Source organism: Scyliorhinus torazame, chromosome 8, assembly GCF_047496885.1.
Source record: "Scyliorhinus torazame isolate Kashiwa2021f chromosome 8, sScyTor2.1, whole genome shotgun sequence".
In the NCBI taxonomy this organism is placed as follows: Eukaryota; Metazoa; Chordata; class Chondrichthyes; order Carcharhiniformes; family Scyliorhinidae; genus Scyliorhinus; species Scyliorhinus torazame.
The window spans coordinates 148,676,766-148,699,226 of NC_092714.1; the positions used below are offsets into that span (position 1 = coordinate 148,676,766).

The 22,461-nt window shown below is 45.7% G+C and overlaps 1 protein-coding gene across 2 annotated transcripts in view; it reads right to left on the reverse strand.

Moving 5' to 3' along the window:
* Positions 1–6,110, reverse strand: part of vegfd (vascular endothelial growth factor D) — a 63,453-nt gene extending 57,343 nt beyond the window's left edge. Inside the window, exon 1 of one of the 2 annotated variants that reach the window (XM_072514341.1) lies at positions 5,673–6,110. In XM_072514341.1, coding sequence (XP_072370442.1) covers positions 5,673–5,678 — 6 coding nt within the window. In that variant the 5' untranslated portion in view covers positions 5,679–6,110. Of the gene's footprint in view, positions 1–5,404 lie in introns of both variants that reach the window. The other variant, XM_072514340.1, reaches the window with a different exon arrangement.
* Positions 6,111–22,461: the final 16,351 nt, after the last annotated feature.

The following is a 22,461-nucleotide window of genomic DNA, read 5'->3' on the forward strand; positions in this document are numbered from 1 at the left end:
GGGGAGTGAGTGGAGGACAGAATGGGGGGGGGGCGGGGGGGGAGGAATGCAGGACAGAATCGGGGAGGAGTGAGTGGAGGACAGAATGGGGGTGGAAATGCAGGGCAGAATGAGGGATCGGGGGGGTAGTGCAAGGCAGCATAGATAGTGTACTTGGAGGGAGGAGTGCAGGGCAGGTTGAGGGGCAGCGCAGGGCAGGCTGGGGGTTGAGGGGGGAGTGCAGGGCAGGTTGGATATTGGGGGGGAGTGCAGGGCAGGATGGGGACTGAGGGGAGAGGGCAGGGCAGGATGGGGACTGAGGGGGGAGTGCAGGGCAGGATAGGGACTGAGGGGGGAGAGTCTGGGCAGGATGGGGACTGAGGGGAGAGGGCAGTGTAGGATGGGGACTGAGGGGGGAGCCCGGGCAGGATGGGGACTGAGGGGGGAGGGCAGGACAGGATGGGGTTGAGGAGGGAGTGCAGGGCAGAATGGGTGTGTGTGTTGGGGGTAATACAGGGCAGGATGGAGAGTGTGTTGGGGGTAACACAGGGCAGGATGGGGAGTGTGTTGGGGGTAATACAGGGCAGGATGGGGAGTGTGTTGGGGGTAATACAGGGCAGGATGGGGAGTGTGTTGGGGGTAATACAGGGCAGGATGGGGAGTGTGTTGGGGGTAATACAGGGCAGGATGGAGAGTGTGTTGGGGGTAATACAGGGCAGGATGGGGAGTGTGTTGGGGGTAATACAGGGCAGGATGGGGAGTGTGTTGGGGGTAATACAGGGCAAGATGGGAAGTCTGTTGGGGGTAATACAGGGCAGGATGGGGAGTGTGTTGGTGTCATACAGGCAGGATGGGGAGTGTGTTGGGGGTAATACAGGGCAGGATGGGGAGTGTGTTGGGGGTAATACAGGGCAGGATGGGGAGCGTATTGGGGGTAATACAGGGCAGGATGGGGAGTGTGTTGGGGGTAATACAGGGCAGGATGGGGAGTGGGTTGGGGGTAATACAGGGCAGGATGGGGAGTGTGTTGGGGGTAATACAGGGCAGGATGGGGAGTGGGTTGGAGGTAATACAGGGCAGGGTGGGGAGTGTGTTGGGGGTAATACAGGGCAGGATGGAGAGTGTGTTGGGGTAACACAGGGCAGGATGGGGAGTGTGTTGGGGTAATACAGGGCAGGATGGGGAGTGTGTTGGGGGTCATATAGGGCAGGATGGGGAGTGTGTTGGGGGTAATACAGGGCAGGATGGGGAGTATGTTGGGGTAATACAGGGCAGGATGGGGAGTGTGTCGGGGGTAATACAGGGCAGGATGGGGAGTGTATTGGGGGTAATACAGGGCAGGATGGGGAGTGTGTTAGAGGTAATACAGGGCAGGATGGGGAGTGTGTTGGGGGGTAACACAGGCAGGATGTGGAGTGTGTTGGGGGCAATACAGGGCAGGATGGGGAGTGTATTGGGGCTAATACAGGGCAGGATGGGGAGTGTGTTGGGGGTAATACAGAGCAGGATGGGGAGTGGGTTGGGGGTAATACAGGGCAGGATGGGGAGTGGGTTGGGGGTAATACAGGGCAGGATGGGGAGTGTGTTGGGGGTAATACAGGGCAGGATGTGGAGTGTGTTGAGGGTAACACAGGGCAGGATGGGGAGTGTGTTGGGGGTAATACAGGGCAGGATGGAGAGTGTGTTGGGGGTAACACAGGGCAGGATGGGGAGTGTGTTGGGGTAATACAGGGCAGGATGGGGAGTGTGTTGGGGGTCATATAGGGCAGGATGGGGAGTGTGTTGGGGGTAATACAGGGCAGGATGGGGAGTATGTTGGGGTAATACAGGGCAGGATGGGGAGTGTGTCGGGGGTAATACAGTGCAGGATGGGGAGTGTATTGGGGGTAATACAGGGCCGGATTGGGAGTGTGTTGGGGGTAATACAGGGCATGATGGGGAGTGTGTTGGGGGGTAACACAGGGCAGGATGGGGAGTGTATTGGAGGTAATACAGGGCAGGATGGAGAGTGTTGGGGGTAATACAGGGCAGGATGGAGAGTGTGTTGGGGGTAATACAGAGCAGGATGGGGAGTGTGCTGGGGATAATACAGGGCAGGATGGGGAGTGTGTTGGGGTAATACAGGGCAGGATGGGAAGTGTGTTGGGGGTAATACAGGGCAGGATGGAGAGTGTGTTGGGGGTAATACAGGGCAGGATGGGGAGTGTGTTGGGGGTAATACAGGGCAGGATGGAGAGTGTGTTGGGGCTAATACAGGGCAGGGTGGAGAGTGTGTTGGGGGTATTACAGGGCAGGATGGGGAGTGTTGGGGGTAATACAGGACAGGTTGGGGAGTGTTTCGGGAGGAGGGGAGTGCAGGACAGGATGAGGAATATTTTGTGGGGAGGGTGAATGCTGGGCAGGATGGTGGAGGTGTTGGGAGGGAGAGGGAATTGCAGCACAGGCAATATCCACTTTTAAATACCTTTCCCATGAGAAAATATCTGAGTTACTTCATAGGAGATTTAAGTTCTGGGCAGGACGAGGCTGATATGAAGTTTGATGGTGGAGTTCAAAGCCGGTGGACATAGGAGTTTGGGATGCAACTTCCAGAATGTCGGGAATGATAGCTGCAGATTGGAGCAGGGGATAGCGACACATAGGGAGAGTATCAAGAAATACGAGGATGTGTGTTGGGCACAGAATGAGATACAATTAAAGGAAGGATTTGCAAATGAAGCTGTTATAATCAACAGCAGTGTACACAGAACAAAGTAGATTGTATTGGGCAATAAAAGGAAGAACTTGCATTTCTATAGCGCATTTCACCACTTTTGGAAGATCCAAAACACTGTAGAGCCAAGAACTACTTTTGAAGTGTGGTCACTCTTCTCATGTCAAGAACTGCAGTGGCCAGTTAGCACACACAACACTGCCACAAACAGTAATGGCCAGATGATCTGTTTTATTGGTGGAGTTAAGGGATAAATATTGGAGAACGCCCATACTATCCTTCAAAATAGTACTGTCAGCACTATGTCCACTTGAGAGGTTTAATCTCTCATCCGATAAGTCGCTTCTCTGTCAGTGCAGCACTCCCTCAGTATTGCAATGGCCTGTTCGCCTCAATTTTGTCTCAGGTCCCTGGACCAGAACAGCATAAGACGTAGGAGCAGACATAGTCCACTTGGCCCATCTGACTGATCTGATATGATAATCCTCAACTCCACTTTGTCCCTTATCCCCATAACCCTCGATTCCCTTACTGATTAAAAATATGTCTATCTCAGCCTTGAACATACTTAATGGCTCAGCCTCTATAGCTCTCTGCAGTAAAGAATTCCACAGATTCACTACCCTCTGGCAGAAGAAATTCCTCCTCATCTCTGTATTAAATGAGAGACTCCTTACTCTGAGATTATGCCCTCTGGTCCTAGACTCTCCCACAAGGGGAAACATCTTCTCAGCATCTACCCTGTCAAGGCCCCTGTCTCAATAAGGTCACCTCTCATTCTTCTAAATTCGAATGGTCTGTTGAGCTGCTCGCAGAAAAATACTTTTCACTGTACCTCGGTACACATGACAATAAACAAATCCAATCCAATGAGTACAGGCCCAACTTACTCAACTTCTTCTCATAAGAAAATCCCTCCATACACAGTATTAACCTCATGGACCTTCTCTGGACTGCCTCCAATGCCAGGATATCTTTCTTTAGATAAGGGTCCAAAACTGTTCACAGTATTCCAGGTGTGGGGTTTGATCCCTTGACCTCCTGATTTCAGAGACCAAAGTCTCTGGGCCGCAGTTGACCTCTCAGTAATGAACAAATAATGGTATGAAGTGTTTTTTTTGTCCGTATGTGGCTGAATGAACTAATGAAAGAATCTCTAATCTGCACTTCCAGAATACAACCCCTGAAGGAGTGAGTGATTCAAAAAGCTAATCAGGTAGTGTGTGATGCATAACAAGACAATCCATCAAGCCTATGATGGAACTGCAGGTGCTTAGGAGAATAGGGGGCTGGATTCTCCGTTTCAGCGACTAAGTGCCAGCGCCAGCGGAGCATGTGTGGTCTTTTATGACCAAATATTCTGCGTGAAACCCTCACCGTTTCTGGGACTGGTGAGGGGCTAGCACCGGCGCCAGGTGAAACTCCCACCTCCCGCACCGAAAATGGACGGAGAATGGCCGGGTTCCAGGCCGCGCATGCGCAGCGGTCGCGCCGTACAGCATGGCGCCGACCGTACGTGGACCCAATATGCCTTCCACGACCCCACAGCCCAATCCCTGGCCAGCCCCCACCAGTCCCCCCTGCCGTCGCAGAAGCCCCCCTGGCCAGTGGCATGGATCCCGGCCGAATGTGGTGGCGCTGGACACAGTCCGCAAATGCCACACCAGATTCCCACACAGCTGAGACCACACATGTCCCACGCCGTCGGGAACTCGGCCCATCGGGAGCGGAGCATCTTGCGAGGGCCGGCCAATGATACGCCAATGGTGTTGCAACGGCGTGTGACATGATGACGCCATTTTGGAGGGGGTGGAGCATGGCTGACCTACGTCAAACCGGCGCTGGCACTGATTTCGTCGTAGGAGCCCATTCTCCACCCGATTGCCGAACACGATTTCAGTGTCGAGCAATGGAGAATTCTGCCCAGGGTCCCCCAGCACAAGGTGGACTCTACATAGTGAGTGCAAAGTTAATGGTGAAGAGAATAAAATAGAAAATACAGGAGAAAACACCTTTCCTGCTGGCTGCATATCAAAACAAATGTTCAAGGTTTTGAGGTACTCTTCCTCTACCCACAAATTTAGACCATTGACCTTTCCCCCTCCCTTCCTCTCCTGACTGGAGTTTGGCACCACTGTTCTCCCACAGAGCCACTATTCATGTGTTAGCAATTTGGTCATGGCAGGCCCCGTCCCACACATTGGAATGGGGTCAGTGGGTAGCTGATGGAGGTGCCAATCCTCAACAGCATTCTCTTTCCCTAAATTGAGGCCAATTGCAACATTTTCCCCCGCTGCCCGGGTGAGCTCACCTAAAACCCAGCGTGACTGAGAATCCAATCTGTGAACATTTTGATCGGTGGGGTATATTTTCCTCTATTGACTGATATTAGTGATAAAGCCAGCAGAATTGCAACAAGGACATCCGACTTTAAACTCCTGCTGACTTTGCATAACTCCGCCATGCACATAGCAAACTGGCTGAGCTCTCAGAGGAGCAAAGCCTCAAATATACAAATCCTATCAATCCTTCAACAGGCAAGCATCACGTGCAGTTCCACAACAATGAGACATTGCATTACCTCGGGTTTTTATGTTTGCAATGATTATCACACTCACTGGCAACAGTCTGGCCTCAGTAAACTGACGCGTCTTGGAAACATTTGAGTAATTCATTTATCAAACAGTGCACAAACAATATCAGTTCACCTACCAGTCTGGAGTCATGCTCGTAGTAATAGCCTTGTAGCAGCTGGAGAAGTGAGAAAATGACAACATGTAGGCAAACACTACAACACAGTTTCATTCTGACCCTTTGATCTGCAGAGTTAAGTGTTGCTGCTTTTGTTTTTTGATCAAGCTTGCTCACTTTTTACAGAATAGCACAATCACAGTTCACTATTACATTGCTTGACAAAGAATTAGAGTTCTTCTCACTTTAAGTCTAATTACTGAAATTGGGCAGCAATTTGTAAGCATACCGTCATTAGCCAGAGAGCAGAATTGTTATATATTCAAGTACTCAAAACTGTTTTACTGATCCATTGAGAAAAGGTTGAATTTAATCAGCAAGACTGATTTTCCTTTCAGATTCGGTAGCCAGGTGGAAAATTGTTGTGTATCCCACCATTAGATGTATGACATAGACGTTTGCTGTTATCGCACTGAAGATACTTAGAGAAAGCATTTATGTCTTGTCTTGCTCCAACATCACGATTCTGTTGTATAATCCTCAACAAAGAAGTCAAACTAAATACAGTTCCTTCTTCCTTCCCTTCCAAAGCTTCAAGTGGGAATTTACATTCTGACAAGCTGGAGTCGTGGATGGTGGAGAGCTGTACTCTGACTTTGTCTCAACCTTTCTGATGCCGGAACTTCATTAGATTCTGCAGCAGCATATGGTTTAAATGGAATCCAGACCTCAGACCGAGCCTGCAGTCAAATCATCGCTGGCTATCCTCCAACTCAAGCCCTCTCCACCTCTCCCAGCAGTACTAGTGTTCCCAAAAAATAACCCATACATCACCACTGTGCTGGTCTGGAGCAAAGATCCACCCGTCACACATTAAATCCATTGGTACCCCCTCACCCAAATACAGTGAGATACAAGTATTAGTAATGACTTCTCCCATGAAGGTGTCTGAAAGTGAATATGGTGAGCAATCCTCCCTATCCTCTATGATTTTGGATTTTTTCTCAACACTTTGCACATTTTGGCCATCCCTATAATGCTGTTTAAATTTGGTTACTGGAACAGTGGTTCTAAATGACACTGTGCTGTGAAGTGATTCAGTCTACCACAATTGAAACAATATTTCCCTCTTGCCAGACAACTTTGTTTACTGCGGGCGCGTCCACAGCGTGTGCATGCCATCACACTCGTGATGTCACAATCAAAATGGCCGCCTGCCATGTACGCAGTTTTCTTTGCTGCAAAACAGCCTCAATGGCGACAGCCACGTTTGTTGACAATTTTCTTGATACCTGTTCGCTGGCCTTACACATATTTACAGCGGCTTCAATTGACAACACCAGTCTTCTGAATTTTTTCTCGCGCACCCGTTCTCCATTTATTTCGAACACAACTTTATCTCGCAGCATAGACTCGGTGGCTGAGGAAAAATTACCGGACTGCGCTTGGAGATTAATATCTGTGATGCCTGAATCTACAGACTCTCCTCTGAACTGCAGCCGTTTCTTTAACACGTAGCGCTCATAGAATCTTTTCACAATCGGACTGCTCTGTAGCACCATGCTATATCTATGTTTGTCCTCTTCTGCACTGAATTCAAATGAATTGAATAACTCCAATGCTTGCAGTCCAGCTAAATTTAGTAGGAGAGCTATCTTCCATTGGTCTGATGCATTTTCGAGCGCGGAGGCAGAAATAAAAACTTCGAACTGTTGCTTAAAGACAGCCTAGTTCTGGCATAGTTTACCGTGTGTCTTGAAGTGGGAAGGCTTCTTGAGACGTTCCTTCGTCTGATCAGTCTTTACTGTAGATTTATTCCGAGTTGTAGCTTCTGGATTGCTTTCTTCAATATCCAATACAATTCTACACCAATCCTTTTTTTAATACATTTAGAGTGCCCAATTCATTTTTTCCAATTAAGGGGCAATTTAGTGTGACCAATCCACATAACCTGTAAATCTTTTTGGCAGTGGGGGCGAAACCCATGCAAACAAAGGGAGAATGTGCAAATTCCACACGGACAGTGACCCAGAGCCGGGATCGAACCTGTAATACAGCGAGGATCCACACATCACTCGAATGCAGTGAGGATCTACACATCACTGGAATACAGTGAGGATCCACACATCGCTCTAATACAGCGAGAATCCACACGGCACTCTAATACAGTAAGGATCTACACATCCCTCTAATATAGTGAGGATCCACATATCACTCCAAAACAGCGAGGATCCACACATCACTCTTAATAGGATCCACAGATCACTCTAATACAGCGAGGATTCACACATCACTCAAATACGTTGAGCATCCACACATCACTCTAATACAGAGAGGATCCACACATCATTCTGATACTACGAGAATCCACACATCACTCGAATCAGTGAGGATCTACACATCACTCTAATACAGTGAGGATCCACATATCACTCCAATACAGCGAGGATCCACACATCACTCTAATACAGCGAGGATCCACACATCACTCTAATACAGCGAGGATCCACACATCACTCTTAACAGGACCAACAGATCACTTTAATACAGTGAGGACCACACAGCGTTCTAATACAGTGAGGATCCACACATCACTCTAATACAGTGAGGATCCACACAGCATTCTAATATAGTGAGGATCCACACATCACTCTAATACAGCAAGGTTCCACACATCACTCTTAACAGGACCAACAGATCACTCTAATACAGTGAGGACCACACAGCATTCTAATACAGTGAGGATCCACACATCACTCTAATACAGTGAGGATCCACACAGCATTCTAATATAGTGAGGATCCACACATCACTCTAATACAGCAAGGTTCCACACATCACTCTAATACAGTGAGGATCCACACATCACTCTAATACAGCAAGGTTCCACCCATCACTCTAATACAGTGAGGATCCACACATCACTCTAATACAGTGAGGATCCACACATCACTCTAATACAGTGAGGATGCCCACATCACTCTAATACAGTGAGGATCCCCACATCACTCTAATACAGCAAGGTTCCACCCAGCTCTCTAATACAGCGAGGATCCACACAGCATTCCAATACAGTGAGGATCCACACATCGCTCTAATACAGTGTGGATCCACACATCACTCCAATACAGCGAAGATCCACACATCACTTTTAATAGGATCCACAGATCACTCTAATACAGTGAGGATCCAAACATCACTCTAATACAGCGAGGATCCACACATCACTCGTATACAACGAGGATACCCACATCACTCTAACACAGTGAGGAACCACAGATCACTCTAATATAGTGAGGATCCAAACATTACTCTAATATAGTGAGGATCAAAACATCACTCGAATACAGCGAGGATCCACACATCACTCTAATGAAGTGAGGATCCCCACATCACTCTAATACTGTGAGGATCCACACTGCATTCTAATACAGTGAGGTTGCACACATCACTCTTACACAGTGAGGATCCACACATCACTCTAATACAGTGAGGATCCACACATCACTGTAATACAGTGAGGATCCACACATCACTCTAAAACAGTGAGGATGCACACATCACTCTAATACAGTGAGGATCCAAACATCACTCTAATACAGTGAGGATCCACACATGACTCCAATACAGCGAGGATCCACACATCACTTTTAATAGGATCCACAGATCACTCTAATACAGTGAGGATCCAAAGATCACTCTAATACAGCGAGGACCCACACATCGCTCTAATACAGTGAGGATCCCCACATCACTCCAATACAGTGAGATTCCACACATCACTCTAATACAGTTAGGATCCACAAAGCATTCTAATACAGTGAGGATCCACACATCACTCTAATATAGTGAGGATCCACACATCACTCTAATACAGTGAGGATTCACACATCCCTCTAATACAGCGAGGATTCACACATCACTCCAATACAGCGAGGATCCACACATCACTTTTAATAGGATCCACAGATCACTCTAATACACTGAGGACCCAAACATCACTCTAATACAGCGAGGATCCACACATCACTCTAATACAGCGAAGATACCCACATCACTCTAATACAGCAAGGTTCCACCCATCACTCTAATACAGTGAGGATCAAACCTCACTCTAATACAGTGAGGATCCACACATCACTCTAACACAGTGAGGATGCCCACATCACTCTAATACAGTGAGGATCCCCACATCACTCTAATACAGCAAGGTTCCACCCATCTCTCTAATCCAGCGAGGATCCACACAGCATTCTAATACAGTGAGGATCCACACATCGCTCTAATACAGTGTGGATCGACACATCACTCCAATACAGCGAGGATCCACACATCACTTTTAATAGGATCCACAGATCACTCTAATACAGTGAGGATCCAATAATCACTCTAATACAGCGAGGATCCACACATCACTCGTATACAACGAGGATACCCACATCACTCTAATACAGTGAGGAACCACATATCACTCTAATATAGTGAGGTTGCACACATCACTCTAACACAGTGAGGATCCACACATCACTCTAATACAGTGAGGATCCACACATCACTCTAATACAGTGAGGATCCACACATCACAGTAATTCAGTGAGGATCCACTCATCACTCTAATACAGTGAGGATCCACACATGACTCCAATACAGCGAGGATCCACACATCACTTTTAATAGGATCCACAGATAACTCTAATACAGTGAGGATCCAAAGATCACTCTAATACAGTGAGGATCCACACATCACTCTAATACAGTGAGGATCCACACATGACTCCAATACAGCGAGGATCCACACTTCACTTTTAATAGGATCCACAGATCACTCCAATACAGCGAGGATCCACACATCACTCGTATACAACGAGGATACCCACATCACTCTAATACAGTGAGGAACCACATATCACTCTAATATAGTGAGGATCCAAACATTACTCTAATATAGTGAGGATCCAAACATCACTCTAATACAGCGAGGATCCACACATCACTCTAATGAAGTGAGGATCCCCACATCACTCTAATACAGTGAGGATCCACACAGCATTCTAATACAGTGAGGTTGCACACATCACTCTTACACAGTGAGGATCCACACATCACTCTAATACAGTGAGGATCCACACATCACTGTAATACAGTGAGGATCCACACATCACTCTAAAACAGTGAGGATCCACACATCACTCTAATACAGTGAGGATCCACACATCACTCTAATACAGTGAGGATCCACACATGACTCCAATACAGCGAGGATCCACACATCACTTTTAATAGGATCCACACATCACTCTAATACAGTTAGGATCCACACAGTATTCTAATACAGTGAGGATCCAACATCACTCTAATATAGTGAGGATCCACACATCACTCTAATACAGTGAGGATCCACACATCCCTCCAATACAGCGAGGATTCACACATCACTCCAATACAGCGAGGATCCACACATCACTTTTAATAGAATCCACAGATCACTCTAATACACTGAGGATCCAAACATCACTCTAATACAGCGAGGATCCACACATCACTCTAATACAGCGAAGATATCCACATCACTCTAATACAGTGAGGAACCACATATCACTCTAATACAGTGAGGATGCCCACATCACTCTAATACAGTGAGGATCCCCACATCACTCTAATACAGTGAGGATCAACACAGCATTCTAATACAGTGAGGATCCACACATCACTCTAATACAGCAAGGTTCCACCCATCACTCTAATACAGTGAGGATCAAACCTCACTCTAACACAGTGAGGATCCACACATCACTCTAATACAGTGAGGATCCACACATCCCTCCAATACAGCGAGGATTCACACATCACTCCAATACAGCGAGGATCCACACATCACTTTTAATAGAATCCACAGATCACTCTAATACACTGAGGATCCAAACATCACTCTAATACAGCGAGGATCCACACATCACTCTAATACAGCGAAGATATCCACATCACTCTAATACAGTGAGGAACCACATATCACTCTAATACAGTGAGGATGCCCACATCACTCTAATACAGTGAGGATCCCCACATCACTCTAATACAGTGAGGATCAACACAGCATTCTAATACAGAGAGGATCCACACATCACTCTAATACAGCAAGGTTCCACCCATCACTCTAATACAGTGAGGATCAAACCTCACTCTAACACAGTGAGGATCCACACATCACTCTAATACAGTGAGGATGCCCACATCACTCTAATACAGTGAGGATCCCCACATCACTCCAATACAGCGAGGATCCACACATCACTTTTAATAGAATCCACAGATCACTCTAATACACTGAGGATCCAAACATCACTCTAATACAGCGAGGATCCACACATCACTCTAATACAGCGAAGATATCCACATCACTCTAATACAGTGAGGAACCACATATCACTCTAATACAGTGAGGATGCCCACATCACTCTAATACAGTGAGGATCCCCACATCACTCTAATACAGTGAGGATCAACACAGCATTCTAATACAGAGAGGATCCACACATCACTCTAATACAGCAAGGTTCCACCCATCACTCTAATACAGTGAGGATCAAACCTCACTCTAACACAGTGAGGATCCACACATCACTCTAATACAGTGAGGATGCCCACATCACTCTAATACAGTGAGGATCCCCACATCACTCTAATACAGCAAGGTTCCACCCATCTCTCTAATACAGTGAGGATCCACACATCGCTCTAATACAGTGTGGATCCACACATCACTCCAATACAGCGAGGATCCACACATCACTTTTAATAGGATCCACAGATCACTCTAATACAGTGAGGATCCAAACATCACTCTAATACAGCGAGGATCCACACATCACTCGTATACAACGAGGATACCTACATCACTCTAATACAGTGAGGAACCACATATCACTCTAATATAGTGAGGATCCAAACATCACTCTAATATAGTGAGGATCCAAACATCACTCTAATACAGCGAGGATCCACACATCACTCTAATAAAGTGAGGATCCCCACATCACTCTTATACAGTGAGGATCCACACAGCATTCTAATACAGTGAGGTTGCACACATCACCCTTACACAGTGAGGATCCACACATCACTCTAATACAGTGAGGATCCACACATCACTCTAATACAGTGAGGATCCACACATGACTCCAATACAGCGAGTATCCACACATCACTTTTAATAGGATCCACACATCACTCTAATACAGTGAAGATCCAAAGATCACTCTAATACAGCGAGGATCCGCACATCGCTCTAATACAGTGAGGATCCCCACATCACTCCAATACAGTGAGATTCCACACATCACTCTAATACAGTGAGGATCCCCACATCACTCTAATACAGTGAGGATCAACACAGCATTCTAATACAGTGAGGATCCACACATCACTCTAATACAGCAAGGTTCCACCCATCACTCTAATACAGTGAGGATCAAACCTCACTCTAACACAGTGAGGAGCCACACATCACTCTAATACAGTGAGGATGCCCACATCACTCTAATACAGTGAGGATCCCCACATCACTCTAATACAGCAAGGTTCCACCCATCTCTCTAATACAGCGAGGATCCACACAGCATTCTAATACAGTGAGGATCCACACATCGCTCTAATACAGTGTGGATCCACACATCACTCCAATACAGCGAGGATCCACACATCACTTTTAATATGATCCACAGATCACTCTAATACAGTGAGGATCCAAACATCACTCTAATACAGCGAGGATCCACACATCACTCGTATACAACGAGGATACCTACATCACTCTAATACAGTGAGGAACCACATATCACTCTAATATAGTGAGGATCCAAACATCACTCTAATATAATGAGGATCCAAACATCACTCTAATACAGCGAGGATCCACACATCACTCTAATAAAGTGAGGATCCCCACATCACTCTTATACAGTGAGGATCCACACAGCATTCTAATACAGTGAGGTTGCACACATCACCCTTACACAGTGAGGATCCACACATCACTCTAATACAGTGAGGATCCACACATCACTCTAATACAGTGAGGATCAACACATGACTCCAATACAGCGAGGATCCACACATCACTTTTAATAGGATCCACACATCACTCTAATACAGTGAAGATCCAAAGATCACTCTAATACAGCGAGGATCCGCACATCACTCTAATACAGTGAGGATCCCCACATCACTTCAATACAGTGAGATTCCACACATCACTCTAATACAGTTAGGATCCACACAGCATTCTAATACAGTGAGGATCCACACATCACTGTAATACAGTGAGGATCCACACATCACTCTAAGACAGTGAGGATCCACACATCACTTTTAATAGGATCCACAGATCACTCCAAACAGTTAGGATCCAAACATCACTCTAATACAGCGAGGATCCACACATCACTCTAATACAGTGAGGATCCAAAGATCACTCTAGTACAGCGAGGATCCACACATCGCTCTAATACAGTGAGGATCCCCACATCACTCCAATACAGTGAGATTCCACACATCACTCTAATACAGTTAGGATCCACACAGCATTCTAACACAGTGAGGATCCACACATCACTCTAATACAGCGAGGATCCACACATCACTCTAATAAAGTGAGGATCCCCACATCACTCTAATACAGTGAGGATCCACACAGCATTCTAATACAGTGAGGTTGCACACATCACTCTAACACAGTGAGGATCCACACATCACTCTAATACAGTGAGGATCCACACATCACTCTAATACAGTGAGGATCCACACATGACTCCAATACAGCGAGGATCCACACATCACTTTTAATAGGATCCACAGATAACTCTAATACAGTGAGGATTCAAAGATCACTCTAATACAGTGAGGATCCACACATCACTCTAATACAGTGAGGATCCACACATGACTCCAATACAGCGAGGATCCACACTTAACTTTTAATAGGATCCACAGATCACTCTAATACAGTGAGGATCCACACATCACTCTAATATAGTGAGGATCCACACATCACTCTAATACAGTGAGGATCCACACATCACTCGAATACAGTGAGGATCCACACATGACTCCAATACAACGAGTATCCACACATCACTTTTAATAGGATCCACAGATCACTCTAATACAGTGAGGATACAAAGATCACTCTAATATAGCGAAGATCCACACATCGCTCTAATACAGTGAGGATCCCCACATCACTCCAATACAGTGAGATTCCACACATCACTCTAATACAGTTAGGATCCGCACAGCATTCTAATACAGTGAGGATCCACACATCACTCTAATACAGTGAAGATCCACACATCACTGTAATACAGTGACTATCCACACATCACTCTAATTGAGTGAGGATCTACACATCACTCTAATACAGTGACGATCCACACATGACTCCAATACAGCGAGGATCCACACATCACTTCTAATAGGATCCACAGATTACTCCAATACAGCGAGGATACACACATCACTTCTAATACAGCGAGGATCCACACATCACTTCTAATAGGATCCACACATCACTCTAATACAGTGACGATCCACATATTCTAATACAGTGAAGATCCACAGATCACTCCAATACAGTGAGGATCCACACATCACTCTAATACAGTGAGGATGCCCACATCAGTATAATACAGTGAGGATCCCCACATCACTCTAATACAGTGAGGAACCACATATCACTCTAATACAGTGAGGATGCCCACATCACTCTAATACAGTGAGGATCCCCACATCACTCTAATACAGCAACGTTCCACCCATCTCTCTAATACAGCGAGGATCCACACAGCATTCTAATACAGTGAGGATCCACAGATCACTCTAATACAGTGAGGATCCACACATCACTCCAATACAGCGAGGATCCACACATCACTTTTAATAGGATCCACAGATCACTCTAAACAGTTAGGATCCAAACATCACTCTATACAGCGAGGATCCACACATCACTCGTATACAACGAGGATACCCACATCACTCTAATAAAGTGAGGATCCCCACATCACTCTAATACAGTGAGGATCCACACAGCATTCTAATACAGTGAGGTTGCACACATCACTCTAATACAGTGAGGATCCACACATCACTGTAATACAGTGATGATCCACACATCACTCTAATACAGTGAGGATCCACACATCACTCTAATACAGTGAGGATCCACACATGACTCCAATACAGCGAGGATCCACACATCACTTTTAATAGGATCCACAGATAACTCTAATACAGTGAGGATCCAAAGATCACTCTAATACAGTGAGGATCCACACATCACTCTAATACAGTGAGGATCCACACATGACTCCAATACAGCGAGGATCCACACTTCACTTTTAATAGGATCCACAGATCACTCTAATACAGTGAGGATCCACACATCACTCTAATACAGTGAGCATCCACACATCACTCTAATACAGTGAGGATCCAAAGATCACTCTAGTACAGCGAGGATCCACACATCGCTCTAATACAGTGAGGATCCCCACATCACTCCAATACAGTGAGATTCCACACATCACTCTAATACAGTTAGGATCCACACAGCATTCTAACACAGTGAGGATCCACACATCACTCTAATACAGTGAGGATCCACACATCACTGTAATACAGTGAGGATCCACACATCACTCTAAGACAGTGAGGATCCACACATCACTCTAATTCAGTGAGGATCTACACATCACTCTAATACAGTGAGGATCCACACATGACTCCAATACTGCGAGGATCCACACATCACTTCTAATAGGATCCACAGATTACACCAATACAGTGAGGATACACACATCACTTCTAATACATCGAGGATCCACACATCACTTCTAATAGGATCCACACATCACTCTAATACAGTGAGGATCCACATATTCTAATACAGTAAAGATCCACAGATCATTCCAATACAGTGAGGATTCTCACATCACTCTAATACAGTGAGGATGCCCACATCACTATAATACAGTGAGGATCCCCACATCACTCTAATACAGCGAGGATCCACACATCATTCTAATACAGTGAGGATCCACACATCACTCTAACAGAGCAAGGATCCATACATTACTCTAATACAGTGAGGATCGACACATCACTCTCATACAGCGAGGATCCACTCATCACTCTCATACAGTGAGGAACCACACATCACGCTGATAAAGTGAGGCCCCACACATCACTCTAATCTCGTGAGGATTCACACATCACTGTAATAGTGAGGATCCACACATCACTCTAATATAGTGAGGATCCACACATCGCTCTAATCCAGTGAGGATCCACACATCACTCTAATATAGTGAGGATCCACACATCACTCTAATCCAGTGAGGATCCACACATCACTCTAATATAGTGAGGATCCGCACATCACTCTAATCTAGTGAGGATTCACATATCACTCTAATAGTGAGGATCCACACATCACTCTAATATAGTGAGGATCCACACATCACTCTAATACAGTGAGGATCCACATAACTGTCTAATACAGTGAGGATCCACACATCACTCTAATACAGTGAGGATCCACACATCACTCTAATACAGTGAGGATCCATACATCACTCTAATACAGCGAGGATCCACACATCATTCTAATACAGTGAGGATCCACACATCACTCTAACACAGCGAGGATGCACACATCACTCTAATACAGTGAGGATCCACAGATTACTCTAATACTGTGAGGATCCTTACATCACTCGAATACAGTGAGGATCCACACAACACTCTAATACAGTGAGGATCCATACATCACTCTAATACAGCGAGGATCCACATCATTCTAATACAGTGAGGATCCATACATCACCCTAATGCAGTGAGGATCCACACATCACTCTAATACAGTGAGGATCCACAGATTACTCTAATACTGTGAGGATCCTTACATCACTCGAATACAGTGAGGATCCACACAGCACTCTAATACAGTGAGGATCCACACATCACTCTCATATAGTGAGTACCCACACACCACTCTAATCTAGTGAGGATACACACATCACTCTCATATAGTGAGGATCCACACATCACTCTAATCCAGTGAGGATCCACACATCACTCTAATATAGTGAGGACCCCCACATCACTCTAATCTAGTGAGGATTCACACATCACTCTAATATAGTGAGGATCCACACATCACTCTAATACTGTGTGGAACCACATATCACTCTAATACAGTGAAGATCCACACATTACTCTAATAGTGAGGATCCACACATCACTCTAATACAGTGAGGATCCACACATCACTCTAATACAGTGAGAATCCATACTTCACTCTAATACAGTGAGAACCCACACATCACTCTAATACACTGAGGATCCACACATTACTGTAATACAGTGAGGACCCACACATCACTCTAATCTAGTGAGGATTCACACATCCCTCTAATATAGTGAGGATCCACACATCACTCTAATACTGCGAGGATCCACAGATCACTCTAAAACTGTGAGGATCCACATATCTCTCCTATGTAGTGAGGAAACACATATCACTCTAATACAGCGCGGATCCGCAGATCACTCTAATACAGTGAGGATCCACAGATCACTCTAAAACAGTAAGGATATACGCATCACTGTCATGCAGCGAGGATCCACAAACACATGCAGAGACAGTATAAAATAAGGGTCAAAATTATTAAATGGGTGGAAGAGGGACCTGGGTGTAGATGGGCATAGATGATTGAAGGCATAGGACAGGTGGAGAGAGCAGTTAAAGCATATGGTGCGGGATTCTCTAATAATGGGGTTATATCCCCACACCGGCGTGAAAAGCGGCAGCAAACACTCTGGCGGGCGTCAACGGTCCCCTAAAGTGAGGAATTCTCCCTTTCCTAGGGGGCTAGGTTGGCGCTAGAGTGGTCCCCGCAGCTCCAGCTGACGCGCAACGGCCCGCATGCGTTCGCGCAGGCGTGGAATGGCCGGTGTATTTCTGCGCATGTACGCTATGCCCCGCGTATTTCTGCGCATACGCAGGGGTTCCCTTCTCCGCGCTAGCCCCCAGGCAACATGGCGGAGCCCTACAGGGGCCTGGCGCGCGGAGTAAAATAGGCCCCTACGGAATCAGCCCGCCTGCCGATCGGTAGGCCCCGATCGCGGGCCAGGCCATCGTGGGTGCCCCACCCCCGGGATCGGATCCCCCCCCCCCAGCCCCTTTCCAGGAAGGCCCCCGTAGACTCATCTTCCAGGTCCCGCCGTGTGGGACCTGAGTAACCCATGTCAGCGGGATGCGGCCAAACCTGTCGGCCGCCCTGCCCATCGGGGCCCGGAGAACCGCCGGTAGGGGCCGCTGTCAACGGCCTCCGACTGACGCGGCGGGAATCCCGCGGGCGCCGGAGAATGGGGAAGCCGGCTTTGGGGCGACGGGATTCTCTGACCCCGTGTCGGGTCGGAGAATCCCGGCCATAGTATTTTGGGCTTTATTTAAAATGGCATAGAGTTAAAAGAACCAGCATGTTTTGCTGAATTTTTCAAGACAGTAGTTAGACCTCAGCTGGACTATTGTGTACAGTGAATTAACTTTTGGCTGGTTTGCCATATCCCCTGAGGTGTGTTGTTCCACAGCAGGGGAGGGACAATCCCAGCTCAACCCTCGCAAATCTACAGCAATGAGGCTGATTGCAATAAAGGCTCAGCTAAGGCAAGATGCCCATCAGTAACCTTCATTTGTTGGATTACCAGCTTTAACAGACTGGTAGAGATTGTTTGAGGGATGTAGAGATGGCATAAGTAATCAAACTCTGCAGAACACCACAACACTAAACTTTGTGATGTTTGAATCTTGTCCTTCTCTCACTGAGTTTCTTATCCAATCTCAGTTTCAGTGTAAACTGAACATAAATTAGAAGAGTTATTCCCAGGTTAGAAGGGATAATCACAGATTTCAGGAGGACATGGATGGAGTGGCGAAATGAGCAGAGACCTGGAAGCGGCGTATTTTGTTGGAAGATTTGATAGAGCTGTTCAAAATCATGAATGGTTTAGGTAGAATAAGTTCAGAGTAGCTTGGGGGATGGTGACCAGAAGACAAAGATCCAAATGGCAAAGAGTAAGAGGTGTCCTGGGGAAACATTCTAAGACACAGCGAGTTGTTACAATGGGGAATGCGCTGGTCTTGACGAATGTGATATAAAATAGTTACTTTAGAGATATTAGTTACTGTAATGTAAACATAGGCCGGTCTGATTCTGTTGGTTCACAGACAAAGGATTTCAGAACGCATGGCAAAGCAAGGGGCAGGAGTGTCCAGATAAGGAGGAGAAAAGGATGCTGGGTAATAGGAGGCCAGAGGAAGGGATGAGAAGTGAGCCAATCAGGATGTATGGCCAGGTCAGGAGGGATATAGGATGACCTATGGGAATCGTGTATGTGAAACTTGATGCCATTTGAATGTACTTGCAGAAATCCCTTTGTCTCCTTCTTCATTCGTTTTCCAGGGGTCTAGGAGACTAGTTCTGTGTCCTGTGCCTGTGCGAAATGAATCAGACTTGCAAGTCAAATAAAATAACTAATGCTGTACCTGCAAATCCATCTCGACTTTTATTGAGGCCAGACTGACGGGTAAAAAAATTTATATTTGTCATTTGGTGCCGAAACCCGGGATTTCTCAAGATGGTCATCTGCCAGCTGCGAACTCAGAATTAGACTGATTATGGACGGAAGGATAGTGGAAAATGGGGCCCACAATGTATAGCTGGAAAATGATCGCGCATTGCTTTTTCCCCTCTTCTTATCGTCTGATTAGTCTGGTCACTCGCGGTTGGTACGGAAAGATCGTCTCGACGAAATCAAAGGTCAGTCTGGGGATTAGAAAATTAAACTGATGGGATATCATAATTGATAGTTCAGTTTTGGGTTAATTGTGTTGTTGATGAACTGATGGGACATCGGGAGATGGTTCAGTTCTACGAGTGTTGTTGATCAACTGATGAGACATCGGATGATGGTTCAGTTCTACGAGTGTTTTTGATGAACTGATGAGACATCGGAAAGATGGTTCAGTTCCACGAGTGTTTTTAAAACTATAGTTGATTAAGCTAAAATTGTATCCTTGGACTGAAGTGGCGAGAAACGATAAATTTTAAAACAAACTGGATGCTGCATGTTAGTTAAAGCAGAAGTCTCTCAAAGGGTTAACAGCAGCTTGAGATAACAGGCAGCTTGTGGTGTAATTGGATACCTTTCCTTCGAGTCAGTGAACTCCAGCAAAGTTACGTTTTGAATTAATTAAAGGAAACCAGTGGGTTTCTCCACCTCTTTGATAAAAGTTATTATTTTCGAAAGCAATTGATTGAAATTGCCATAATCTTAAGTTTTACTTACTTGAAATAATGTTTATCTCATTTTATTTGTGAATTAATAGAAACTTAAAGAAACTCACTGACACCATTTTAAAAAGTGTAAATCTGGAAATGACAGTTGACTTTGCTCCGGTATACATCACCGCAGCTAACTGCTCCCTCATTGATAGCAGCCAACATTTTTGTGAATGTAAGAAAAACTTGTTAAAAGAAAAATTGTTAAGATAAAGAATTAATTAAGTTGTAAAAGTTATACAAGTTTGTGTTAAGCAAATCGTAAATTTAGTTCTGAGTTGAGATCAGAACTAAGCTTGCAAGTTGCAGTAATTCAATTTGAATTTTCAAACATTTTAAGTTTTAAAAGAACACTGTTAGAACCTTTTCAATAATTTTGTCAAGGAGCAAAAATTGCCATTGGTTATAAATAAGCAAATAAAAAAATATATATATTATAATAATAAAAAAGAAAGAGCCAAAGTATGAAAGCTAAAGAGTTAATTAGATTATGGAGACAATATTGAAAACATGAGAGGGATAAGATCATGTTATTAAGTTGGCAAGAAAATGCCCTTAAAATGGGGATTCCAATTAGTGAAGAGGAAAAAATACAAAACAATGGGCTACATAGGTCAATGGCTGGCCTTGCATTGACAGAGACAGAAGATGACGAATTGGACAATTTGACCACGTCAACTAGGATTCCGACTGCACCTGTAGCATTGTCTGCACTAATTCCAGAACCACCAGAGTATCATAATTTATATCCAGTCACTGCTCCCCAGATTCAAATCATGCCAGCCCCTCCAGCCCCTTCGGTACCATCTTCACTGTCTGAGAGAGAAGGGGGGCTCTGTTCCACAAGCCCAATTAGCTCTAGGACATGATCTCGGACAGCGAGAGAAGGGCCTGATCCTATCCAGAAACAATCAAGCATACCACCTAAATCCCTTCAGACCGATAAGGGGGAACAGAAAACTCCGAGAACAAAGGGAGAAGAAAGGGATGGTTCTGAGGAGAAGGAGCTCCCTCTAGTGACAGGGAGGGACGTCGAGGTCTTGGAAGAGCCAGAGGAATTTCTGGAACGTTTTAATGAAATCTACCGTGGGCAGTCAGGCGACTTGCCATATCAAAATGGTCAGAATTCCCCTCAATATTGTGCTATGTTAATGCGTTGCCTACCACCTTCCATGGCTACTGCCGTGAAATGTAATAACATGAATTGGACAGAGAACGACCCTTCCCGAATGGCCAGGGCAGTCAGATTTTATTGGAAGGACGGTGTAGGCCAGGAAGGAGGCTCAGTTACAAAGATTAAGACTGAGTATGTAATGAAAAAGGATGATCTGAGACCCCAACCAGCGGCAGATACGGTGGTTTACCAGCTGGAACTCCAATATTGTGACTTTGGGTGGGTGGATCAGCGAGGGGGAGGATATCAAACCCACCCAAAGGGACCCTCAGCTCCTCTTTATGGCCCACCGTAAGTACCAACAGCTTTACAACCGCCGCCCCCTCTGAGGGGCCATTGGTCTACTGGGAAAAGAGGACGGGGCAGATATAGAGGGAACAATACATGTTTTAATTGTGGCCGTACAGATCACTGGCAACAGGAATGCCCCTTTAAAAGACAGGCAGCAGAAGAAGACTACCCGACCCAAAGGAGGGGGTACCCACCAAGGGGAGGACAGACGA